Source organism: Pagrus major, chromosome 17 (genome assembly GCF_040436345.1).
Source record: "Pagrus major chromosome 17, Pma_NU_1.0".
NCBI classification, from domain to species: domain Eukaryota; kingdom Metazoa; phylum Chordata; class Actinopteri; order Spariformes; family Sparidae; genus Pagrus; species Pagrus major.
In genome coordinates this window covers 10,113,564-10,140,728 of record NC_133231.1, presented here as the reverse complement: position 1 = coordinate 10,140,728, position 27,165 = coordinate 10,113,564, and the positions used below count along the sequence as shown (strand labels likewise).

At 43.2% G+C, this 27,165-nt stretch overlaps 2 protein-coding genes across 3 annotated transcripts; both read left to right on the top strand.

Annotated features, from left to right (window-relative positions):
• The first annotated feature begins 307 nt into the window (after nt 1-307).
• LOC141011607 (microtubule cross-linking factor 3) lies at nt 308-4,959 on the top strand. Its single transcript, XM_073484799.1, has 10 exons — nt 308-463; nt 702-926; nt 1,016-1,174; nt 1,656-1,727; nt 2,060-2,379; nt 2,615-2,774; nt 3,433-3,502; nt 3,698-4,238; nt 4,592-4,721; nt 4,849-4,959. Exons 1-10 carry the CDS (start codon nt 323-325, stop codon nt 4,957-4,959), a joined length of 1,929 nt encoding a protein of 642 aa, XP_073340900.1. The 5' UTR covers nt 308-322.
• Nucleotides 4,960-7,062: 2,103 nt separating this feature from the next.
• On the top strand, nt 7,063-20,649 carry mtcl3a (MTCL family member 3a). 2 transcript variants are annotated; one of them, XM_073484798.1, is made up of 8 exons: nt 7,063-8,003; nt 8,343-8,510; nt 13,409-13,714; nt 15,802-16,374; nt 16,682-16,761; nt 16,960-18,784; nt 19,654-19,689; nt 19,772-19,854. In XM_073484798.1, exons 1-7 carry the CDS (start codon nt 7,590-7,592, stop codon nt 19,681-19,683), a joined length of 3,396 nt encoding a protein of 1,131 aa, XP_073340899.1. In that variant the 5' UTR covers nt 7,063-7,589; the 3' UTR covers nt 19,684-19,689; nt 19,772-19,854. The 2 variants fall into 2 exon arrangements, with proteins under 2 accessions (XP_073340899.1, XP_073340898.1); XM_073484797.1 differs by lacking the exon at nt 19,654-19,689 and having other exon boundaries at nt 19,772-20,649.
• The last annotated feature ends 6,516 nt before the right edge of the window (nt 20,650-27,165 follow it).

Below are 27,165 nucleotides of genomic sequence, written 5' to 3'. Positions count from 1 at the left end.
GACACTGAGCAGGCCCGCGGCGGCGGCAGACAGAGGCGGCATCCAGACACCGGAAGACTCTCCCCGCCCCGTCGCTGATGCCTCCTCATCCTCCAGAGCAGATCCCAACCGCGTCGTCTCCGACCAGCCCTGCGCATCCAAATCCCCCAAACTGAGGAGCAAAAACCCGAGAGGAGGGGAGGCCGCCGCGGCGACGAGCGGCAGCAAGAAGAGCTCCAAGAGCACAGTGGGCTGCGGACCCGGGTTCTGGAAGGAGGGATGCTTGCAATCCGAGCTGATACAGTTTCACTTGAATAAGAGCTTGGGGAAGAAAGGGACAAAGATGCAGACGAAATCTGCATCACCGCCGGCCTCGGAGCCGGAGCTGTCTCCCGAACCCGAATGTCCACAGCCGGCTCCACAGCCAGACCAGAGGCTGCAAGACCAGATAGAGAAGCTGGAGGATGAAAACGACGATCTGAAGGTAAATTGGTAACATATTACGAGCCTGACCATTTATAAATTTGCTTTATCATACTCTTTTTAGCATGCGCAATGGTCGCACCTGTTGTATTTGCTTACAGGCTGTAGAATGACTTCTGCACGTATAGCTGCGGCTTTGTTTTGAAACAGATCTTTATAAAAGGCCCTGACTAATTTGCCTGTGTGGGCCCAGGTTGGATTTAATGACTATGTGACGCATTTTATTATCCGTGTTGTAGACCGAAATCGAGGAGATGCGGGCAGAGATGGATGAGATGCGGGACACCTTCTATGAGGAAGACGCCTGCCAGCTGCAGGACATGCGCAGAGAGCTGGAGAGAGCCAATAAGAACTGTCGGATCCTTCAGTACCGCCTGAAGAAGGCCGAGAGGAAGAGGCTCCGGTTTGCAGAAAGTGGCCAGGTGGATGGAGAGCTGCTCAGAAGCCTAGAGCAAGACCTCAAGGTGAGTCTCTGCAGGGTTGAGCATCATTATATTCCATCATATTCATGATTCATAATGACTTCTCTCTTCTGGCTCGGTCCCTCTCCCAGGTGGCCAAGGATGTGTCTGTGCGCTTGCACCATGAGCTGGAGAGCGTGGAGGAGAAGAGGATGAAGACAGAGGATGAGAATGAGAAGCTGAGGCAGCAGCTGATAGAGGTGGAGGTCACTAAGCAGGCGCTGCAGAATGAACTAGAGAAAGCCAAAGAGGTGAGGGGATGATGGGAGTGTGTCCATGCAAACTAGAATGGTACTCAGTGGAGTGCATACATCCACCAAGGCCCAGCAGTCCCCTTAAATTAAATCAAGCCTAATCCAGTATCAAACTCCATCGCCCTGAATCACTATAAACCACCCACAACTGCTTAACCATAATTCAAGGTCACCAGATCTAGGATCCACATCAAATAGATTTGTGCAATACTCATTCCAGCTCATAAACATGATAAGAGGAATAACAAATGCTCTTTTTGAGGTTGTTATTACTGCAGGACTATAAAATCACACTTGCACTGAGAGCACTGTGATTTGATTTAGAATATTTTACCAGAAATGTTCTTGCGGGCGACTTTAAACAGTCCTGTTTTTCCATTACTGGGCCTTCAGTGTTCCATAAATTCGGATGATATCACTGCCTTCGGTAAGAAAACAGTGAGCTGATGATGATGATGTAACCACTGTTTCCCTGCAGCTCTCGCTGAAGAGAAAAGGAAGTAAGGATGGGCAGAAAGCAGAGAGGAGGGCTCCACAGACCCCAATCGAGGTGAGTCAGCAATTACATTATTAGATTAGAAAGTTATAAACTTCAGTGAAGATGTTTAATAATGAGGTTGTTTTCCAATGTAATTTTCAAATTAAAACAAAATGTAATATGTAGAACTAAGCCCCAGAGAGTCGTAATTTGTCATTAGTGAAAGCACATTAAGGAATAATAATTACAATATGTGCAGAGGCAATGAAACTGTTCCCAGAAATGTCCATTTTTAAACATGCCTCCACACTAAATAGAAGTTACCTCCATGTTGACTATAGGAAAATATATTCACCACCCACAGGACTGAAAGTAATGGGAAAATTAATAAATTCTCTTCACAGGAAGAAAATGACGATTTGAAATGCCAGCTGGCCTTTATCAAGGAGGAAGCCATCTTGATGAGGAAGAAAATGGCAAGGATTGACAAGGAGAAGGACCGACTGGAGCAGGAGCTGCAGAAGTACCGCTCCTTCTACGGTGATGTGGACAGCCCTCTGCCTAAAGGCGAGGCTGGAGGGCCTCCCACCACCCGCGAGTCAGAACTGAAACTCCGCTTACGCCTGGTGGAGGAGGAGGCGAACATCTTGGGAAGGAAGATCGTGGAACTTGAGGTGGAGAACAGGGGGCTGAAGGCTGAGCTGGATGACATGAGGGAGGACAGGTACTTTGCATTTAATCCTCAGATTCTCGATGATTGCAAAAGTAGAAAAGACTGATTGAAGTGTAGTTGTTGGATAATCTTTATATTTCTACATAGGGATAACCAATCCATAATAAGTGACAAGTAAATTTATATTATTGTCATGGTTGAGTTGAACATAGCTGTATGGTGAAACCCTACCATAAATAATCTGCATTGCACATTTATCAGTGCTTCTCTTCTCTCCTCTCTATAGTCTGGCTGCAGCAGGACTGGATGGCTCTGGTGCTGGAGGTCAGCAGTGCAGAGAGCAGGGCGAGGCCCTGTCAGAGCTGAGGCAGCAGCTTCAGCTGGTAGAGGACGAGGCAGAACTCCTCCGCAGGAATTTAGCAGATGTGGAAGAGGAGAACAAAAAGGTATAGGGACTATTTTCAGGTCTGCTGCATTGTTTTTGCCAGATCCAAGGAAAAAACTATTTACAGTATGACTGAAATACAGTCAGCAAGCAAGCATGCAAAGCTATGTCATTCCAGATAGGACAGGAAATGTCATTTTCTACAAAATGATAACTGAGGCATATGAGTTAAAACTAATAACACAAATAATAAAAAGTTTAAGATCATCAGACCAGACTCCTGAAAGGAAAAGCTAAAAAGTTTAGTTTTAAAATTGACTAGTTCATAAATTATTAGTGTGTAGATTTACCCCCCTTTAGTTTCTCTGACTGGAACTATTATCTATTTTCTCTCCATCTGAAGCCTTGTTAAGCATTGTTAAATTTAAAATATTTCCATCAAAATTGCAGCAGACTGTAAATAATATATGACGTGTGCGTTCTGATGTTACTAGGCAACACAGTGCTGCTTTAATTTTCAGCAGTGTAAGATGTAATTTTATAAGTGTGTCCTCTTTCTTTGTGTGTCTGGTGCTATATTTGGTATCATCAATGACTTTAAGGCCTTTTATAAGTCTGTCTGTTATCTAAGCCTCATACATAGTGAATTCAAATGTGTGAACTATTCATACTGGCAGCACTAAATGCAGACGGAGATAACATTCAGTTTTCATCTTTAGGTGACAGGTGAACTCAATAAACTGAAATACAAGGCTGGATCCCATGAAGCCGGATCAAGACATGGAGGAGGTTTGTTTTTTATTTGTTCAGTGTCTTTCAATTAGCAGATGTTGCAGGGCAATAAATCTCTGTTCTATTTCAGCTTAATAAATCTGTCTCTGATAGAAAATGTGTTTCATAAAGCCTCCAGGAGCTGCACATTAAAGTCTCATTTGCAGAGGTGTTCCACTTTTCATTGTTGCTCTGTTTCAACCCCAGGAGGAGCTGACCCCGCTAAAGTGGAGGCCCTCCAGGAGGAGCTGAAAGCAGCACGTCTGCAGATCAATGAACTGAGCGGCAAAGTCATGCAACTCCAGTACGAGAACCGCGTTCTGCTCTCCAACATGCAGCGCTATGACCTGGCATCCCACCTGGGCATCCGCAGCAGCCCTAGGGACAGTGACGCGGAGAGTGACGGAGGTCGGGACGATGACACCCCCTCGGCCTCGGCTTCCTCCCCTCGTCTCCTCCCGCCCCACCGCAAACGTGAGGGCCCTATCGGAGGGGAGAGTGACTCAGATGAGGTGAGGAACATCCGTTGCCTCACCCCAACACGTTCCCTTTACTCACCTGTGGATAGTCGTTTTTTATCCAGAAGCCTGAAGGACCGGCAACATATGATAGACATCCGCATCGAGGCGGAGAGGCTGGGCCGGACCATCGATAGGCTAATCGCTGACACCAGCACTATCATCGCAGAAGCTCGGGTATACGTCACCAACGGGGAGCTGTTCGCCAGACTGGATGAAGATGAGGAGGGTGGCAGGTAACAAACACATGAAAGTGACTAGGAATCTCATTTCTACATTCAAAAGCACTTTTCTTTGCTTAAAGGGACAGTTCACCCCAAAATCAAAATAGCTATTGTTTTTCTTTTTATCCATATAGATTGTTTTTGGTGTGAGTTGCCAAGTTTTGAAGATATTAACCGTATTGATGTCTGCCTTGTCTCAGATATACTGGAACTAGATGGCTTGTGGCACTCAAAACTACAAAATAAATAAATAAATAAATTCCACAACAAGTTAAAAGGAAAAATATGTACTTTTGGTTTTGGGGTGAACTGTCACTTTAACTGCAGTAAATCAGGTCCAAACATACTCTACCTCTGCTCCACAGGATTAGAGAGCATGAGCTGCTGTATCGTATCAACGCCCAGATGAAAGCCTTCAGGAAGGAGCTGCAGAGCTTCATAGACCGGCTGGACGTCCCCAAGCAGGAGGATAAACAGGCAGAGGAGCCACTGTCTGTAAGCTGATGGAAACACATGAATATGATTGACTTTAATGACTGTGGTTTATGTTTTCTCTAATATGTACTTTTTTGCTGCTTGTCACTCCCTCTGCTCCTCCCTCCATTTTCATTCATCCATCAAGATGTTTCAGCCCATTATTTTGCTGATCCTCATTCTTGTTCTGTTTTCCTCACTCTCTTATGCCACCATTTTTAAATTGGTATTCCTTTTCACCCTGTTCTTTGTTCTGTAAAGCACACACTCACATTATATCATTTATGTATATTTTCATTATTTATTTTTTCTTGACTTATTTGTTCATTTTTTTAATTCTGTTATGTTGAACACGCCACATAAGGTCACTCAAGGTACAGGACATTATCATTTCCCATGTATGATCCAAGCCGCCCATCTACTCAGATGCTTTCAACATTTACTGGAGACCAAACACCTTGGAGCGACAGTGGAGTGTTAGGTGAGTATGTCATTAAACTCTCTGACTATGAGTAATTCAAGTTAAAGTTTTGAAAATGTTGCAGTCTCAAAAGGAGCTACACACCCATAGTACACCCACACGGCCATTTTTTACTTAATATGCCTAACTGGAAGCTTCTTGACTGTCTGGGCTTGATTTATCTATCTCACTTTCCTATTTATACTATTTTCACACTTATTAATACATAGAGATTGGGAACATTATGTGATTCCCTGCATAGCTCAGTTCGACCTGAGCAAAGGTCCAATCAGCCACATAACTGAGAACACCTGTGTGGGTGTGCAGGGCCTTGAATCTTGATTTTAAAATGCTGTGCAGAAACTTAACTGTTACTGCTGTGTGTGTTAAGAATCTATAATGTTACTAAAATATGCTCTCCAAAATGTGAAGAGCTGAAGAGTCGGTGCACGATTTTGTTCAGCTTACCTCATGGAGGTTTTGACAGGTCTGTCTGTTTGAGATGTTTTCACATGACCGCAGCAATGACCAGATAAATATTGAAGTTTGTGTTATGACTGCTATGACAAAGCTCATAGAGACTAGAGGCTACAGACTACACACACACACACACACACACACACACACACACTCAGGCAGTGGCACACCATCTGGCACCATGTTGCTTCTGAGGCAACTATGCTTGTCTGAGTCATGGTAAAATGTCAGCATAATCTGTGACAAATCACCCAAACGTCCAAGAGGAACATGATAGGAGTGTTGGGATTTTACCCATGTGTGGATATTAGTTGTGACATTTAGAGCTGTGTAAAAAATGCCCATGGGTGGGTCTGGAAGATCAAGCCAAAAAATGTGCCGATGGTGGAACTGTTTAACCGACGGACCTGACCACCAGGACGGGGGCGGAACCGGTCCACTTCTTTCATCCCACCGGTGGGATGTTTGACGTCACATATTAGGGCCAGCTGTGGAGAGAGAGAGGGGGGGAGAGAGAGAGAGAGAGAGAAAGGAGGATTTTATTCCCGTTAATGAAAGCATCATTTCAGCTGTAGGCTGTCGCTCTCCAGTTGTTTTTAACTTGGCCACTGCATTCCAGCCCTGACTTTATTTCAGCTACTTCGTTGGCTGAAATGTAGCTTTAGTGGCTGTTTTTTGTCTTTTTTCCCCCCCTGGACATTCACTGCAGCAGTCAGGAGCATATTAGAGAAAGAGGTAAGGGTCTGTTCGTCTGAATACCACGTGCGTCATATGTGGGCGCTCGAGCTTAACAAAAACATTACAAGTGTTGTGTTGAAAGCTAACTAGCTTACCTCGCGCGTTACTATCATTTAGCCTACTAGTTATTAGCCTACTGCACCGCGAGCAACAACAGCGCTACGACTTACTTCTCCGGCCTGACAAGCCACACTACTGTAGCTATCTACTCGTTGTCTTGATGTGAAGATGAGCAGGATCCCACCCCTCGTTACTTTCCTCGTGATAGTCATTCCCCCCTGTTATGCTGAGATAGCACAGAAATATGGCAGAAGGGTGGGAGTCGTGCTACGGATAAGAAAAGAAGGAAGGTAGGTAAACTTGGTAGCTTTTTAGCGTTAAGTCGAGACCCTTACCGCGTTTTTAGCAAGAATAGTTGACAGTTAGTGAAGCCATTGGTCGTAATAAGCGGGTTGCCGCCTCTGAAATGAGAAATGAGTGACGGTTAGGCTTTTACCGCGGCGCGTAAATTGATTCGTTGCCATGGATACAGCGCAAGGTGGCATCCTCCCGCGACGTAATTAGAGCGAGCCGGTGTTGATTAACGTTCCTCCAGACGCTCAGCTATCCGGCTTCAGGAAAATACACTCATGGCTACAGGCGGTAAAAATACTCCGCTGCTCTTACATCAGTGCGCTCCGTGATATTTTTGGGAACCTCTCCCATGCGCGTCGCAGTGAGTGGTTACTGAGTGTCTGTCGCTGCCAGCTCTGGATTGTCGCCTACAACGACTCTGCGCGGGGGGGAGAGAGAGAAGACACAGCAGCGCGTCCTGAGGTTTCCACACAAACATGTAGAAGGAAAACAGCGCACGGGTGCAGCAGTGAGGAGGTGTTTTTTTGAATGATAAAGTCACCCCGGACTCTGGCAAGATAATGACGGCCTGACCTCGACTCCGTGAGGATATGGAAGGGACCAAAGCGTCCGGTCCCGTCGCCACAGCGGAGGCTGCTGCGTGGCCGACGGGGGATTTGGTCGGGTTTGGATAATTGGCGCATTCAGTGTGCAACCAGTTTGACTCAGGAGATGGGAAAGAGTGCTGAACTGTATCAAAAATGATTTCAATTTGTGGTTTATAGAGCAGATTGGTACTTACAAAAAAGCTTTGTGAACAGCTTTTAATATTTTATCGTCTGAAGTTGTTTTTTAAAGTTTTATTTTGATGCGTTGGAGGAATGTGGAGTGCGTTCATGAACGGCTCAGGGCTGCACGGTGGGGGCGGCGCTGGCGGGGGCTATGTCCCGTCTCAGGGATGGGAGTTCGTGCCGTGCTCCAGGATGGATAGGGCTGATAGAGGCAGGGGCAAAAGCCGCAGCCCGCTGAGGAGGATCTCCTCTCCGCCCACCGTCTTCAGCCAGCTCTACGAGCCCCAGTTCGCTGCCTCACCGGTCGGGGGAGAAGTTGGAGCAGGGACGCAGCTGGAGGTCCTCAGGGGACAAATGTGGCCGGGTCCTGAACCCCCGCAGCAGCAAACACAGCACACGAGGCTTAAAAAGAAGTTTGAGGAATTGAAAAAGCGACATGTACAGGACAAGGAAGAGTGGATGCGGGAGAAGGAGACGTTGTTGAGAGAAGTGGCTGACATACAAGTAACTGGAAAAAATGACATACATATAGCCTACATTGTTTTTCTTTATCAGCATTATATAGGAAGTTGTAGTTTGTCAGTGATGTATGGGTCCACTGTGTTTTGTGGTAGCATTTCTAATATTCCCAGAATATTCCTCTGGGCTTCAAATTCAAAACTTTATACTTTGATACACCATCAGTAAGCAGCAGTGTATCACCAAGTATTGATTTCTTTCCATCTTGGTTCTTCTCTAATTGCCTCTGTTACATCATGTGGAATAGTGTTACCGTACAAATATGCCATATCATCGTGTCATATTTGGTTGACAAGCCTGCTGCCACCTTTGTTTCCATGGCAGGGAGGGGAGAACAGGAGGATTCTGCTGGACCTGAAGACGGTTTTGGAGGAAGTGCAGTTGGAGTTGAAGGGAGAGGAGGAGAAGAGGAGCGAGCTCCAGCTGCAGTACACCAGAGACAGATGTGCCTGGGAGCTGGAGAAGGCTGAGCTCAAATGCAGGATTGCACAGGTAACTCAGGGAGGATGATGATGATGATCGTGTGTGGTCGGGGATCTGGGGTTTATTCAAAAGAATCTGCAAACAAATAATTAGTTTCAGACTTTGTAGTGTGTATGTTTGTGTGTTTGTAGAGCAATGTACTGTCTGCATTGCTTTATAAATAACTGTATGACTGGCGTGCATGCTTGTGTATGCAGGTGCATGCAGTGAGGACAGTTATGCAACACTAATCTTGTTTAGCAGCAATGCGTAAAGAATACATTATTGCAATTAATATCTACATAGTTTCTTGTGTGTGTTATGTTTGTGTATGTTCTCATGTTCTGTGTATGTGTGTCCATGTCTGGCCTTCAGTTTGGTGTAAATTGGGCTCGCCACGTTCGCCACCCACATGGTAGGGTGATAAGTCATCCTGGCATCTGTCCAACTCAAGCCTCAGCTTAGACAAAAGATTTGCACTGAGGAGGCAAATGTAGTTATCCCCACTCAGCCAGACACAGACAGCCAACTTGGCTTTTAAAAGGGAGCTCTAAGTAGATGAAATATTGACCTATTGTTCCCATGCAGAGCTACTGTTAAGAGTTTTTTTCTTTTTTCTAGAAATGGGCAGAAAATAGTTAGAGAGTTAAGTTTGCATACCAGTGCCACGCTGTGTCAGGCATTGCTCAGATCACTTGAAGGACCATGCACAGTTATTCTTCAAAGCAACGTGGCTTTTAGGGATTTAGCTTTTTTTTCTAGTTAGATCAGAAGATGGATTTATTTGGTTGCTTTAAAGTAGAAGAATAAACCTGATTAGACTTGCTCATGAAGTTGTTTGATTCTGTAAGAGTTTTCTCTTTGTGCCGACTTGTGTGTTTGTGTGCCTCAGTACTCGTTGTGTCCTTAGTGATGTTGTGACAATAATCTTGTGTCTTTATCTGCCCGTTGAGCCCCATAAGATTCCTATCAAAGACTTAAAACTGATTGGTCTTGCAGTCTAACATCAAACAGCAATACTTTTTTTTGTCCTTTGGAGCTACAAGAAAAATCAAATAATTCCCTTTCAAGTGATGAAGCTCAGACATTCCATGATGTGGTGCTGGAAATTAGCAAGGTGGTGTGATGATACTGCGGAGCAGTTGGACAAGACCGCTGATGACTCGATGACACGGGAACGCAACATAGTAACATGTCTTTACCAGATCACACATCAGACACATGCGGATGGTGTAACTATCATATTGTCAATCCCTCTGTGTGAGTAGATGGCACAATGTTGCTGTTTAGCTCTTCTTTGTCCTGCTGGCACTGTGCCTTCTCACACTGTGGTTGATGGAGAGCCTTATAAAAACAGAGACATTTACTGTTCTGTTTTGTGTTTTTGTAAAGCCCAGTGTGAAAGTGGGAGAAAGAGGCTTAATCTACTGCTGGGTTTATAACATAATGACACACACATACACACAGTGATGTTTATATCACAATGCTACTATGTACGTGAGACATCTGTGTCAGAGGCAGCTGAGTTCATCAACACTTTTCTTTGTCACCAGGTTGATTGGTTTGGGACTGGAGAGATGTCTTAATGTTTAGTTTTTTCTTTTTATATTTGCAAAGTTCTAAATTAAGAGAGTTTATGTGTGCGTACAATCATTTTGAATGGAACATGCACACACACACACAGTATGCAGACATTTCTTTGACTGCACTAACAGACCAAGGGAAATGTGACTTGGCCTTGAGCCACACTGGGCGGGATTAGCTCCATTGTAAAATTTGTTTTGTCTTGATGCCACATCCTGCCACAGTTTATAGTTTTGGGTACATGTTTACTAAGTGCTAACGTAGGGCTGCTCATCAGATTAAAAAAACATCAAGTCAAGTTCTCGGAAATCATTCACAGCTCAGTAATCAAATGTTTAATTTACAGTCTTTAACTACATTGTTGAGTGAATTAGTAACAGGTCTATAACCGAACTTTGGTCTGCTCTTTATTAAGACAGTAGCACTGGATGTAATTTGGCTCTTGATTGAAGATAAGATTGTTGCAAACACATTTTTATAATCCATGTATTTCTCTTTGATTCTAAATTCAGACAGAACACAAAAAATAGTAGTCTGATAGACTGATTGTTTTCATTTGATTTCATTTAATATATTTATAGAAAAATTGCTGAACAATCGCATGCGGGCAGCGATACAGAGATCTTGGACTAGGCTAAAAAATGGACAGGAATGCATGCTGGTGTAACTTCATTTTACCTCAAAGTGGTTTGTGAATAATTTCTGCATGGTTGAGACACTCCTGTCATTTTCCACATGTGCAGAGGAGATCCCATTTTTAGCTTCGACAGACAGTGAATACAGAAAGTATTACGTAGGTAGAAGGTAGTTGTCAGGGCAGTTAGAACAAAATTGATTTGAAAGTAATTTTTGAGTTTGCTTTTGATGCAATCAACTGAATGAGGTGTACAGTCGAAGAGGGCTCAACTGAACTGTTGCTTGCATTTTTTCTATGATAAGCTTGTTAGTATTCCGCTGCTAGCTTTAGTTCATTCATTGTTACACTTTGTAGAGAGACTTTGAAAGCAGGAGAATAGGAGAGAGAGGCAGCCAGAAAACTTTAGAGGATTATCCAGGCAGCCAAGTGTATAATACAAACCTGAAGACAGTGAATAGAGGAAGTGTTTAATACTTAAGAACCTGGGTTCAGTAAGTTTTTATATAAAGCCTTAAATGAACTGGCACTTGCCCGTTGTCATAGTGAAGATGTCCTTATCTGCACTTGACCAGGAGAATCTGCTTAAATCCACAGACTAGACTGCTACATAAGTGCTTTATGAATGAAGTTTCATGCATAAAATTTCCACATCTTGCATATTTTAACATATTTTTAGCTGTGTTTAGAAGCTAGTTTGCATTCCTTTGTTGGTCATTTAATTGGTCTAGAAACTGAAGCTCTGCAGCTGCAAACATACAACATATATTTTTCATACCACTGATTTTTACATAAGTATCAACACAGTTGTAGTTTATCAACAGTTGCATGCTTGTTCTATTCTTGAAATTAATTACACACCCTTCTCCACAGTAGGTTATGGCTGTGAATGTAACTACTGTATGTTGTTTCCACATCTTTTTTGGGCACTTCCACCACCAAATACCAAGCAAGCATCCAGGGTCCCAGGCAGAGGTCTTAGGCCGGATATTTCCAGGCATATTTCTCCGCATGCCACTGATTTATGAAAGCTGCTGGCAGCTAGGAGACATCTCACTCTGCCTTAGCAGCCAAGTCCCCCTCCTCCCTTTACCTCGTCTCCCCACCTCCCCAAGGAATGTGACATTGTACAAGGCTCTGTGTCCACTATTTATAGTGGGTCACCGTGGTGACACAGTTACCTTCATATACCCTGGGCCAGACAGGGTGTCCAAGGGTAGCAGGGGATAGCTCCTTGAGACAGATTTTTAAGTTTCTGTGTGTGTTTTGTGCATGAATGCATTTTTCTTGAGATGGTTCTGATGATGTTGACCTGTGTCCCTGTTTACATGTGTTCCTTTGGGTCTCAGAAGACACTTAAACTGTCTCAATCAATGAAAAACGGTCTTCAGCTCTTTTATGTTGACTCTGACGCTCTTGTTTTTGCACTTTCACTATTTGTTTACATGTGGATGTTTAAATAGACTGTGGACAGCACCCATCATCATACGTCTGTAATTGTGGAGAACTTTGAGAAGAGCCACAGGCAGACAGAAAGGGTTGACTTGTTTTTCTCCACCATAATTTCATGACCCCAGGCCACAGGCAGAAATAGCACCATGACCGGGGCTTGTAAGAAGGCTTTGGTCGCTGTCTGTGACTGAACACTGAAATAACACACTCCGGCATGCTCGTATGCATTCTCTCTCTCTTTCTAACACACGCACGCACACGGGCACGCACACGCGCACACACACGCACGCACACACACACACACACACACACACACACACACACACACACACACACACACACACACACACAGAGGCACAAGCATATATGCACAGGCGTTGTCTTGGGCTCTTTCCAGTTCTAAAGCCAACACTTTTTCCCCTTTTTATGAGCAACCAAAAATGCACAAGCCACAGAGGGTACAGATCAATGTAGTGAAACACACCCTTAAATAGAGGAAAGCCTCTAAATCTGAGAATTCCCTTTTATTGCAGTATCTCTTTGGTAGAGGACATTTCAGATGAGTTTTTTTAACACCACTATCTTATCCAGACAACATGCTTTTGGCAGAAATCTTTGGCGCGAGCACAGTGACATTCCCAGGGGAAATGCCCAGGGTATTTCACTAGAAGACAGCAACGAATAGGGTGACTCAGTAATATTCCCATTTCAACAAAAATGTTGTCATGTGATTTTACTTATTTGTGTAGAAAGATCCTCTCTGTATGAATCTGTGTTTCTAAGAACCGGTACAAATGAGTATCGTTTGACTGAGGCCACATGCATCCTCTGCAGACACATTTCGCTCTCAGTCTGCCATATCCTGCACTGTATCCTGTTTTAGTGGCATGCCATAGAAAAGAGACTTGAACTTTGAACCCCTGAACCCCATGTGTGAGTTCTTACAGGAAATTTTCATCTTTCAATCTTCTCTCTTTTCTCCCTCTTCCCTCCTCTGAACCCACTCACACTCGTCCCTGTGGTGCATTAATTCCCCCACTTCCTCCACCTTCTCTTCCTGCCACTCCTTCATTCTCTTAATTCCACTTTTCACAATTTCTCACTGCTGTCTCGCTCATCTTGTCATACTCGTTTTCTCCAACCGCAATGTATCCTTTATCACCACTGACTCTCCCACCCTTTCCCTTCCCATTTGCCTGTTCTCTTTTCTCTCCTCCTCTGTGCCCTCTGCACTCCCTGTCTGTTTCTTTCTCTTCAGTTGGAGGCTAAAGAGGCTGCTGGATTGATCAGTGGAGGAGTCCAGTCAGCAGCGGCAGGTCCCGTCTCCGTGGTGTCACGGAGCATTCGAGAACAGCACGGCGAGACCTCATCGCTCCAACGGGAAAGGGAAGAGCAGCGGAGGCTCCTGGCGGACACACATACAGCAGCCATGGACCTGCGCTGTCGCCTGGAGCACAATGAGAGGGACTGGTCAAGGGAGAAAGCTGAGCTGCTGGAGAGGTTCGATGTGGAGAGGAAGGAGTGGGAGAGCCAGCTGAAGGATATGCAGAAGAAAATAGAAGAGGTAAGGCGCTCTGAGTGTGTGTCTGAATGAGAATATTTCGGCATTTTGTCAAGGTTTAGTGATTTGGATTTAAGGCAAGTGAATGACTATATAATGGAAAACCCCCAAAATACTGTATGTAATACCATTTCCAAACGTTTCTCTACATGTATGATATATGTCATCCTATGCTCTGAGCAGCCTGCAGTTGTAAAACTTCCCTCCTACACATCCTGTTCATCATCAACACTGTCAAAACAATATCCCTGATCAGTGCAGCTGCAGAGTATGAAGAAAGGAAGGAGTGGAAGGAGGGTGAGGGTTCTGATATTTCCCTCATCTCTGGATACTCAGACAGAGGCAATAATTGATACAGCCTATGGCCTGGAGTGATGAACAGAGAAGCTTGCATGCAACAGAAAGAAATTTATGAGAGCGAGTAATAAATAAAATCTACTCCTCCTCAGGTGGCTGTAACCTGACAGTCAAAAGAAAAAAAGCTTATTTGTATAGAGTCAAATATTTCCTCGGGGTTAATAAAAAATGCATTAATTTGTCTCCCATAGTATCGTCTTTGTGCCAAATTTTGAAGAGGGATATGAGAAACGACTAGTTAGTACATGACTTGCTTGCTGCGGTATTCGGTGTTGCACGGTAGCCGAGCATACACTGATTATATGACTTGTCCGCCATGGCCACAGTCGTTTTGCCTTTTTAATCAGTACTTGATCGGTGAATTGATGTTACAATTACAAACACTCTAGCAGGAGTCACATTTCACTTGTAACATAATGAGTAAAAATGAAAATCGACTTGCTTTTTGCCAGTTAAATGCTTTTAAAGTGAAGCTGCAGCAAGAGGAAATATTTGATTTGTAGTTGCAGTAAATTAACACAGTACTCTGAGGATAGTGAGCATCTTCTCTTGCAAAAAGCCTGGTGTACTGGGTAACATCGGTGTTGTTACAAGCTTATTGGATGGTTGGAAAACTTTAAAGCAATTTTTAGCAATTTAAAGACTTCACCTTGAGCTCTTGGAACTTGTTAAGAGCATTTTTTATAGAACAAACCATCAATCAATTCAAGGACCAAGTATTCAGCAGATTTATTTATAATGAAAATAAATGTTAGCTTCAGCCCTAATGTGGAAGTTTAACTTTTTCAGCTAGTTGATGTTAAAAGGCAGAGTTAAGACTGTACAACAGGGTCAGAGAGGGAAGTAAATCAGAGCAAATTAATGAACGTAAGAGAGAGGGACAATGGTAAAGAACAATACATTTTACAAGGGTGGTAACAAAAGCAGGAGTCAAAATCTGAAATGCCAGAGGAGCAGATTAGTGTTTTTAATAAGGGAAGCAAAAGTAGTTGGACAGAGTGCGAAGGCACTGGAACAATTTGCTATGAAAAGAACATGTGGCTCTCATTTGCCCCTTTGAGACCAGAAAATGAGAGAGGAAAACAGCAGAGGACTAAAGCAGGCTAAAAGGCAGTAGTCCCATCTAGACATAGCGTGATGGGAAGGGTGCCCAGTCAACATGAAAAGTTACTATTCTGGGATTCCATGGAAGGAGACCAGAGGTTATCCAATTTTATTTGAGAGAATTCTTTGAATGTTTTTTTTAATCTTCTGTAGTCTAAATAGGTTCCTAGGATTCATTGCTAAGCTGTCTTGACATCAGCCCATATTAGATTGTGATTATGAAGCAGGAGCAGTAGATTCAATACAGTACATACTATTGCATTAACATTTATTATCATACAGATGGTTTCATTCTCAAGATTCAAGAATCAATTTATTTATGATTGTACAACCAGGATTGAGGAACAAGTGTAATTTAATCCAATAGGTAATTTAATACCATTAAATATATGGAACTATCTGTGTAAAAAAGAAAAGGATTTGTGTTCATATTTGGTGTATTTGAATTTGTGATTTCAATAAAATTGTTGATTTAAGTATATAATGTAATATTGCTGTTGTTCAATATTTGCAAAATGTTGAAATTCATCTTAAAAGAATACATTTCAAATTACCAAAGGACCATGATTGCCTCATTTAACAATAGACTTTTGAACTACTCACCTCTATTTGTTCTTCCTTTTTTCTAGCTGTACTGTGAAGTGAGGGCCAAGCGAGAAGGGACTGGACTGGATAGTGGGAGGCAGGACAACGATGACATTGTAAAGAGGCTCAGCATACGCTCAACCAGCACTGGCTCCAGTCTGCTCAGTGACAACTCCCGCTCGGAGCTGCTCAGCAGCAGCAGTCGGTCAGAACCAATCAGACATTCACCGTTACCTGGTTTTGGTCGCAACAGAAACATCAGTGGCAGTGGTTGTGTTGGCACAGATAGTTATCACCCCACCTCCTTCCAAGCAGACAGCCTCCGTGAATATAATAATGCTGGTGGTCAGTTCACTCAGAATGACCTTTCACAACTTGAGCTGGTGGATGAGTTGAGACGCACTTGGCAGCAAGACTTTGTCACTGATTTCAAGGAAGCTGTGGATACAACACAGCTGGATGCTATTTTTCAGGGAGCTCCAGAATGTGTGGTGCCTCAGAAAAATGTCCCTCAAGATAATGAAGAAAATGTCCATGTTAGTCCTCGAGAGAGTCCTTTTTGTTCCGAGCAGAGTTACGGCAGTGATAAGAAGAAGAACACCACTGCTCTCAATGCTGTGAGTGTTTTGAACTATTTTTGTATTTGCTAAAAACACTATTTATACACAGGAAAGACACATTAGTGTGGTTGCCATTCTCTGTCTTGTCTTTGCTTTTCGCACTGCAGACATAAAAAACTTGTTTGATCATCTGTGTTGCTGTACTGCCTCCTGTACACTTAGTCATTCCTCAGTTTCTTTGATGACATAATCTTCTTTACCTAACTCAGTTTTATCTTAAAATTCAGGTAAATAATGTACTTCAGTAATACACAATGTCCAGAATGTCTTACTGTATCTCTGTCTCCTCTTCTCTGTGTCTCAGGCTCTGAAGGAGATAGCCCGTGTAAGCGAGGAGCTTTGTAGCTACCAGGATGAGATCAGAAAGAAGAGCGGGGATATGAGGTAAATCCTCTTTGCTATGTTTACTTCCTGGAGCCAACATGGAATTATGATATAATCAGTCTGAATGTCGTGTCTTGATGCACTTGTGTACATAATGTCAATCCCATGTTTGTCTGTGCTGTAAATGAATGATAAATGAGATGGACCGACTATAATTCAAGTGACGGTAAATGCATTTTACTGTTTAATGCTCCTCAGGAACCGATCTGAATCCCTATGCCTACCAGAGGAGAGCAATATGCTGTTTAGCCATGTTAAAACCCGACTAGAGGTGGATGAAGCCCCCTGTGACCTCGGCCAGATTTACAATGACCTGCGGGCCTTGGAGAGGGAAAACTGGATCACCTTGTCACCAGATAACACCTGGCAGAACAACGGAGGGCCGAGCAAATCCCCAAGAGCAGACATGGCTGATCCAGACAGAGCAACACCGACAAGTCCTGGAGTGCTCTCTGAGATTGATACAGCAGCTCCACCCATCCCTCCACGCAGCTCCTCCTGGAATCTGAGTTCCCCGAACCATCCAGACATAGAACTCCACATCCCAGAATCCCCCATGACGACAGTGAGGAAGTGCCACAGCCCCTGTGTTCTTGTGGACAAAAAGTGCAGCAGCCCATCTATTGTCAGGAAGTTCGGGGCCATGCTGCAAGAAAATGAAGGAAAGGTTTTAATAGACGGTGTGATTGCATCTTGTGCTGTGCCTGCTAACCCTAAATGTAATATCGGCTGCTGCCACAACCGCTGGTCCTGTGATGCAAGCAAGTTTACTAACAGTAAGTTGTCTACACCTGGGACTGTGCAGAAAAGCTTCTCTGAAGTTAACGTTTTGACTGCTGGAAAAGACTTGCGCTCAGATTACAGACCTGGTGTTGGGGACTTGAAAGAGCTACACATACCTCCGATTGTCAAAGAATTACCTGTAGATTTGCTATTGTCCTCTCTTGAAATATCACCTGCCAGCCTCAAGCTCCAGGGCTCCAAAAGAAACATAATGCTTGAACAAAAAACAGCTGAGTTCAACAGAACTTTGTTCCAGGCTGAGATGGGTCGTGGCGTAGAGGACAGTTTTACAGTAACAGATGCCGGCTCTGTTGGTGTCCAGCCAGTCTTTTCAGCAACTTGTGCGTTAGATGACGTTGTTACTCCCAGGGAGACAACATGTCAGCCACATTGTACTGATGTCACCAACAGCGTCACGGGTGTGCATCCTGAAGTCACATTATCTCTCTCCACCTTGGATCCTACAATTCACGTGGTCCAATCAAGGCGGATGAAATGTGATCCTGAAGTTCAAGAGGTCAGAATGAACTTTTCATCTGAACAACCACAGACTGGACTCAGGGAGGCAACCACAGTAATCTCTCAGAGTCCTGCACATCATTCTGAGATCAAGCACAAAGCTCGAACAGCAAGCAGTCCTTCCAGGAAAACACAACACAGAGCCGCCACAGAGGCTCTCTTTTCTGAGCCGGTCTTGCCTGTAAATACCGTGCCAGGTCACAATGTGGACAGTTCCAGCTCCAAGAATGAGAATTCCAATGAAGCAAAGCCTCAGCCTGCCAGAGTCGGTGTCTCACTCCAGCAGCCGTCTGCTGAGAACAAACAAAGACAGATGACACAGCCGAGGCATGTGTCTGTTCCCCAGTCTGACTCCTCCAGACCTGGGCCTCGAATGATGAACGACCATCCCTGGAAGCCCCTCACTCTGGCTGCCTACCCACGACCTGAGGGATCCAGGTCCAACTACGGGGCACTGGAGAGGATTCTGAAGAATTACGAGAGCGCGGCCCGGGCTCAGCAGAACCAGAGCCATCAGGACGAGGTGTCTTCAAGTCCTAACATCAGTGTCAGTCAGGAGGAGACCGTCACTGAACTGGACATGCTGGACATGGACCCTCTGCCCTTACCTCCCACACTGAGACACACACAGGCTTCACACACCTCAACGACGCACACTACACATGCACAGCTCAGCAGCCACTTTGCCATGAGTGTGAAAGAGATACATCGAACAGTGCAGGTGGGTAGAGTCTAGTATGTACAGTCTGTATTCACACTTCAGCAGGTGTGCTAATCGCTGTACAGATGTGAAGTTTTAGACACATTCTGTTGGAATAAAGTGTCATTTTGCATAAAGTATGTATTTTGTTTGATTTAAAATACAATGAGTCACACTATTTCCAAGGCCAATCACACACGGGGACCTGGATGAGCTTGCACATTTCGTTCCGCTTCATTCCATTCTGAAACACTAAGCGCTAGTTGCCCTTGACTGAGGACAGCTCTGGTGGGAATGTTGTTTATTTCTGGTATGTGCTAAGAGACAGAAGCAGGCCAGAGCCTCCATTATAATCTGGGCATCTGGGCCATTCCATTGCTTCAAGGCTCCTAACAAAAGGAATTGGTGGAGCGGCATATAAAGTTTAAACTTGGCAGGAGGTCTGTCACCCTCATCAACTCGTCTTTCATCTCTCAGTCCCTGCACGGGGCCTCGTAGTGGAAGTGTTTTTCTGGTCTTTATGTTGTAATTACAAAAGTATCTGCAAGAAGCCAGCTGACTTGATGCCCTGGGCAGACCACAGAAATAAGAAAGCTGAAGTGATTATGCTGCTTTAAAGTCATGCAAATGTTAACAAAATTGTGGGAGCGATTATCAAGCCAATTTTATTTGACCTCTTGAAAAGAATGTAGTTAAAGGCACTACTTTAGTTTAATCTCAGTTGAAGCAGCACTGTCCAAAATAAAATGTGTAAGTGTTAGCAGAGCTGCAGCACGTGTGAAGCTTTTCTCTTGACCAAATGGAATAGGATCTACCTGTGTGACCTTTCCACATGAGCGTGCTGAATCTATTAGTGTTCCTGTTTGAAATATGCCTGTTGTTTCCCCTAGGGTCAAGAAGACTACAGATGGAACACGTGACAAAATGTAAAGTATCTGAGTGTGTGTGCTTGATTGTTGACAGAGCGGTGTGATAATCCTAAATGGTAATTCATTTGTTTCTCCACAGGATAAGGAAGAGTCTTCTGTCTCCTCTTCCTCCGTCCAGAAGAACTTCTCGAGGCCCGCCCGTCCAGCCAACCGACGCCTCCCCTCTCGATGGGCCAGCCGCTCCCCCACATCCTCCTCCTCCTCCTCCTCCCCCTCTACCACCCCTGTTGTGCCTCCTTCCTTCCACCTTCAGAAACACACTTCCTCCTTCACCTACTCACACGCCTTTCACATAGAGACTGTCATCATTTGACCTCCATCTCCTGAAGAAGCCTTCAGTGTGAACCTCTGACCACTTCCTTTTTATTACTGTTGTACATACATACCAAATCCAGACAGTCTCCACTCCTACAGACTCAGAAGTGCTTTAGCTGTGAGTTCACCTACTCACCTTTTAGAATGTATGCGGCATCCAGTGGAGCCTAACTGACCAAGGAAGGCAAGAAAAAGGATCTGAAGCAGCTTCACTTATTCAGCAGTGTGCTCTGATTAACCTGCCAGACATCATTCATCACCTCAGAGGACAGTGGAAACATCACTTTCCAAGGAATGATCACATCCAATGAGTCATTCATTCATGCCAACCATCTGAATAGATGTCCTATGCTCAGGTCTGGATCCTAGCCTTGACTAGTGTAGCCTTGCATATCTACCAACAACAGACCCTTCACTACTCCCGTTCCTCTATTTACTCTATTTACACCTTTAACAGTGACAGTAGCTCATACTCAAATGATCTAAAAACTTCCAGCCAAATGAAATCCAGATGTATTTAATCTGTACTGTATTTTGTATTTTGTGTGCAACATGTTTTGTGTGCATTTTGCACAAAATATGATGTTGCATTCACAGTATGCAGCATCATGTTGGATTGTGAAGTAAAGGCATAGGAGCAGAGATTTTCCCCGTGGCGTCGCTCTCAGTGTGTGTGCTGAATAAAGCAGTGTTGGTCTTCTGCCTTCTTGAATATTACCTGCAGTACATGCCTGGACTGTACCTTGCCTGTGACTAAAACATTTTGCTTTATGACTGGCTTTACATTTTTCATAATTACAGTAACACAAAAATGTGAATGTGAGTTCCTTTTTTTTTATAACTTTGTACCAAAGGCTGGTTTCTTTATATGCATCTTCCTGATTTAAAAACAATGTTTGTAATGGCATTTATTTTTGCTGTCCACCCATTGCTGATGTTTTCCAAAATGTCTGTTTAACATTATTCATGAGAGCCTGCTTTTGTGCATAACCTAAATAATGATACTTATAAAAAAAAAAATGAAAAGCCTTTTTTCTACCTTTACTAATACTGAATGGTCACATATCAGGACATTACTCAGCTTTTTTGGGGTCAAAGTTGTGAATCATATCATGATGAAAGTGATGCCTTTGCTGTTCTTTTTGTGTAATAAACATAAGGACTAAACAAATTCTGTTCTCTCTTTAAAGTATCTACATTTGCACTTTCTTTGTACTGTATGTGGCTACTGTGCAGCTTTGACTGAGATGTTTGTTAAATTCTTCTAAAAACCCTTATGTGGAGAGTGACTATGAAAGCAACACTACAACATATGTATGTGACTTCATACTCAAAACAAACAAGGGACAGCATACAGTGTCACCAGAGTAACCGCCAAGTGTTGCTAACCGTTCCTCTACGCCGTTAGCTAGTTAGCTTGATTAGCCGTGCATCTAGTTGCTTAGACAGGGAGCTCGGAGCACCAGGGCAGTGTAGAAATGTTGGACCGGGACAGGCTGTTGCTAGCTGGTTAGCATGCTAACTTTAGTAGATACCTCTGCAACACAATACATAGACATCATAACGCCAGAACTGTTATTTCTTCACATGCTGTAGGTAATTTTTTTGTTTTCAACTATAATTCTTATTTATTGCATCTTTAAGCAGTGTATTATGTTTTTCTCCAATAATTAAGTCGACAAAGTACAAGCCAATGTGCAGTTGCCATGCCCCATGTGAAACCTTTGCATGATGAGCAATAATTTAAAAAGGTCTGAACATCAAACATCGCACAGAAATATTTTCATGACTGCATCAGGAGGAGTCCTGGGTGACCATTCAACTCACAAAGATGAAGCACCAGAGCTAAAACAACTGTCTGCCTCCTTCAATCTTGTTGACTGACATCTTCAGCGACACTGTCATCTCGCCCTCTGAGTGATGACTGCAGAGCTACGTGACAGCAGCACACGAACAATCCATTACTTTGATCGTGTGGGTGTTTGTGTGCTTTTCTGCTGTATGTGTGTATACAGTGTGTATGCATTCCTTTTTCTACATCTACCTATGATGGTCTGTGATGTTGTTTCTCAGGCAGTGTGATGATAAGCCATCACCATCTCACTTCTCACCTATTTGTTTGCCTGTCTGCATCATGAAAACACCTGTATTATTTCAGATTTTTACTGCACTGCCTGGGAAATGATCAGTTCTGCACCTTCATGCACACATATGTGCTCAATCACTGATATAAACATACAAATGCACACACACACACTCATACACAACCCTGGCCCAGCGAGGGACGGACACCTAACCCCTCACCCTGAAACCTGGCACCTTGGGCTGACTGAAATAACAGGTGCGACAATGTTACGGTGCCAGAAATCCTACCCTGGCGCTGATATAAATATAAATATTGTCATCCCTCTCTGATGGCCAGCCCAGCGCTGTGTTGGCTGTCTCACCCTGTTTTCCTGTGTCAAGGTTGGGCAGGAGTACAGATTCCCAGTACTGGCCTGTGCTCAAGTCTGGAGGTTTCCAGATGTTGGAACTATTCTATAATCAGTACTAACTGTTTTGATTCCAGTTCTGCTTCTAACACAATAACATTGGAAAGAATTTATGGAACAGTCTGCATTTTATCATGCAAACAGAGTGAATACAGTTATTGTCAACAAGTGTTGACACGGCAGCCTCTTTAAAAAGGCTATTGATTATTTTGCCAAAAGATCGGAGAGGACATTTTTACACAACATTTTTATATCAACCGTGTTCACAAATGTTTAATTAACTATAAATATAAATGTACCATTTAATAATGATGATTAGTCCCCAGAGGAAGCTGCATGTTGCATTGTGGGTAATGTAGGCGGCAGGTTTTAAAAAGCAGCCCACTGGTCATTATGACAGCGTGAAAACAAATGATCAATATCAGTACAGCAGAACCAGAGATATCACCTTTTTTTAAAACCACACATTCTTCTTCCTTTTCAAAACCTGGTGCCTACATTACCCACAATGCAACTTAGCCACTGATTGACATCACTGGAGGCACTTTATCAGATTACATGCAGCTTCCTCTGGAGCCACAAAAGGCTTTATACTTTTTATTTTTCAATCTGCAGGCGTACTCCCTGAGACCTGTAAACACACTTTAATGTGTAGATTTGGTGGAGTTACCCTTTAAAGCCATGTGCCACTCAGAGCTGTGTGCATGCACAGGTGCTGACTTTACTGTTTAACACAACTTAAGTCGGGGACCAGGAACTAATCAGACCGCTGGTACAGCTTGTTTTCACTGATGCTCCAAGAAAAGTCCATATCCTCATAGTCATGGTCCGCTGGCCATGCCCTGCACTGTTTGATCTGATTTGATTTGATCTGTCTAGACCACAGTGTGTCCTTCCTGTAGTCTCCATCCTCTTACAGCCTTGAATAAAACTACACTGCATAGGAATTCTAATGAGCTGCTGTGTCTTTATGCTGACTAGTCAAGGCTACATTTTGTCTAGCGGCTCTCTGTGTGTTTGTTTTGACTACAACATGGTGAAGCCAGACAGTATCTTATATGGTACAGCCTGATTGGCCCATAAGGACGTGCTCATTAGTCTCATGCCCGCTATGTGACGAACTAGTCTTATTTGGTCATTCAGCATATCTTTACAGAATATTTGCCAGTGTCACTACAGATTGTGTTTATATATTAGATTATTGGGAAATCTTTTTAACCTTTTCCTGTGTTTACAGGACTTGACATGTGTAAAAAGTAGTCTAAAGCCTTTTGTGTTCCCAGAGGAAGCTGCACACAATCTGATAAATTGCCTCCAGTGATGTCACTCAGTGACTAAGTTGCATTATGGGTAACATAGGAACCAGGTTTTGAAAAGGAAAAATAATGTGTGGGATAAAAAAAAATGATATCTCTGGTTCTGCTTTATCGATTTTGATCATTTGTTTTTAAACTGTCCATAATGACCAGTGGACTGCCTTTCAAAACCTGGTGCCTACATTTTCCACGATGCCACTTAGCCACTGAGTGACACTGGAGGCTGCTGTTGGAAAGTGTTCACTGGTCCTCTGGTGTCTCCTGGCTCTCTGCCCTGCAGCTCCACTGACCCCCCACACTCCTCCCAGAAAACCTCGGGCCCCTGAGAGCCTCTGGCACCTGCCAACCTGCCATTCTTCCTGCCCTGAAATAGACCCTCACTGGCACTTATCTGATCTCTGTGTCTGAGTGTGTGTGTGTGTGTGTGTGTGTGTGTGTGTGTGTGTGCGAGTGCGTGTGTTTTCTTATCTTGGTGAGTTGGTATAGAGCCATGCTGACTGCAGCGCATTCCCTGACTTCCTGTGGAGCTCTAGACAGCTGCATATCGATCAGTACACTGATGCATCATTTTAGAGGCCACATGCAGTACACACACACACACACACACACACATTGATACACACACACGCATATATGAAACAACATTAATGCATGCATATAGAAAATCTGTGATATGTGTATCTCTCTCTCTGCCATTAGCCAGGTTGTAATTTCAGACAGGCTTCCATTATCTGCTGGAGTCTGCAGCTGCAGCACTGATATCCGGGCAGATCATAAAACAGCAGGGCTGACTTGAATCAAAATGACTGAATGGGATGTGCAGAGGATGAATGAGAGTGGATGGGCGCAGTGAGATAATGGTTTGGGAATGAATGTTCACAAAAGAGTAGAAACACTCTGGACAGGTATTCACACACCTAGCACCAACACACACTCGTGGGTGACTGAGAGACCACTATGTATGCAAATTCCAATGAGCCACCCTGTCCTCCAGGTGCTGCACTTCACAGAGTGATATTTTGAGACAGGTTGCAGGCTGGCTGACCTCGCTGAGAGTACTGTACACAGCAAGAAGGAGAGTCAGCGTGTCTGGAATGCCTGCCTGGGAAGAGTCCCACCGACCTTTTTGAATTCCTTCCCCACTTTTAAATAGACCCGAGAGGTGTGGACTTTTAAAGTTAGTTGCGTCTATTGCAGTCTTGGATGCAGGGCACTGTCTCCTTGATGACCTTTTATGTTTGCGGTACAGTCATGAAGACGTTCCACAAAGCCATCCATTTAAGGAAGAGTACCCTACTGTGTCTGAAATAGCTAATACAAGTAAATAATTGCACTTTAATAAAGGGTGTGTGCAGAATATTTAACATGAGCGATTCATTTGAATGTATTGTGACACAACCTGCTTCCAAAGTGGATCTTATACAGATGTTATTATGTTTCCTGACTTTGTTTTCTCAGATATGCTCAGGGCTGTAGAGGATGTGCGGATAGATTTATGCTCCCAGTAGCCGTAGATCAGACCACAGGACAGGAAGTGTCTCAGCCTCCCTCTGTTTTGGCACATTTTCCCTCCTCTTCCTGCACATCTCTCTGTCTTTATATCATCCTCTTGTTTTTGTTTTGCTCATGCCTGTTTGTCTCACTGTCTGAACGCCCTCATCTCTAACTCTCACTCAGTAATTATATCATTTATCTCCTATCTGACCTTCCTGTCTCCTTTGTACACAGATTGTATTTATGCTGATGTCTTGGTCTGACTTTTTTTTTTTAAAATAACTTGTGTTAAATTATTTTAATTACATGCCAACAAGTGTGCAGTAGTTTATGACACTGTCTGTGTTTGCACAGTATTATGATCCCAGAGCAATTCACACTTTTTATGGCCCCTCAGAAAGGTGCTGGTCCCTGTTGGTATGATATTACACGTTTCAAGGAGGAATTGAACAAGACCATTCCTCAAACAACGTTACATTATTTTAATATTATGATACTTGAATTACATTACTGATTACATTTTATAACAGGTAATTAGTAACTGTATAGGAATACATACAATACAATACTTTTTTAAAGTAACCCTCTCAACCCTGCTTATAAGTCCTTATAAGATGCTTATTGACATTTTTAAGTGGTAATATGACTTGATAAATGTAAAAAAAACAGCATAATAAACACAAACTTGTTTATGTTGATTATATTTATCATTATTAATGTTATCAACATTGACGACATGTAGTGCTCTTCCAGATGGAAGAGCAGAGAAAAGCATAGTTACTCTTAATAAGTGCATTGTAAATAATTTATTAACCTTAATAAGGCATTGTTTTTGCTTTGGATCCGGTAACTGCAAAAAGCAAAGTTAACTGCTAAATAAATTATAAAGTATGTGAGTATAAATGATAACAAAGCAACAAAAAAGCTCAGTTAAATGCTTAACAATGACATAACAGGCAAGCTATCTCAACTCGATAAATGTGTTTGTAGTTTGCAGTGTAATTATAAACAATTAGCATAAACTCATATTTATTAGAGCTCCTAAGCAGTCTATAAACCATTAACAAGTTTCTTTAAAGTGTGTAAACATGTTTTATAATCTTAAATAATCTTGTTTTTGATGCTGATCATGAACATTTAGTCTTATTAACTCATAATAATGTTAATAAGCCTTTCACAAGGACTTAGTGCCTATTCATTTAATTTAAGGCATTGCCTTTTGGTTGTCTGGCTTGGCCTCACATTAAACCAAATGTCCCAGCAGGCTTTTCTCTGACAAGATGTTGACTCAGTGTCAGACTTGGAAGCTGCCACAGGCTCACTGGTGTCAAGAGAAAGGTGTTTCAGGGCTTGAATCAGAACCTGTTATTTTGCTGTTAAACAGACACAGTAATATGAAAACCTATTTTGACAACAGGCCATGTTAATATAACTGTCAGCTGCCTGTGCCAGTGCTGTACTATGACTTGTGTATCTTATTCAAAGTCCTCTGTCAATACTACTGAATAAGGACATGTGTGTAGAGCCAGTTCTTCAGTGTGTTTACGGGGTGTGACAGACACAGAGCAGATCTCTGTGCAGGGCTTCTGCCACTGATGGATGTTATTACACTTCACGTGGAACTATAAATTATAGCTAAGTGTTGTGTAAAACACATGTGTCCCAATATCATGATTGCATAACGGATGGATATTAATTTGACTTTGTGCAAGAGGTCATGATCCAAATCATACTTGCTGCGTGGCGGTATTATTCCGCCCCCCTGTGGACACGTTGAGGAACTACATGTATGTGTCGCCATTATGTACTGCCGAAGAAGAGCTCTGGTTTCCAGGGGGACAGATTTAAGAGTTACA

Excerpts from the sequence above, each read along its gene's own strand:
- LOC141011607 (XM_073484799.1), top strand. The coding sequence starts at position 323 with ATGCAGACGAAATCTGCATCACCGCCGGCCTCGGAGCCGGAGCTGTCT. Across the intron at positions 2,775-3,432 it reads TGGAAGAGGAGAACAAAAAG|GTGACAGGTGAACTCAATAA; the intron begins GTATAGGGACTA and ends TTTCATCTTTAG. Across the intron at positions 4,239-4,591 it reads GAAGATGAGGAGGGTGGCAG|GATTAGAGAGCATGAGCTGC; the intron begins GTAACAAACACA and ends TCTGCTCCACAG.
- mtcl3a (XM_073484797.1), top strand. The coding sequence starts at position 7,590 with ATGTGGAGTGCGTTCATGAACGGCTCAGGGCTGCACGGTGGGGGCGGC. Across the intron at positions 16,762-16,959 it reads AAGAAGAGCGGGGATATGAG|GAACCGATCTGAATCCCTAT; the intron begins GTAAATCCTCTT and ends AATGCTCCTCAG. Across the intron at positions 18,785-19,771 it reads AGATACATCGAACAGTGCAG|GATAAGGAAGAGTCTTCTGT; the intron begins GTGGGTAGAGTC and ends GTTTCTCCACAG.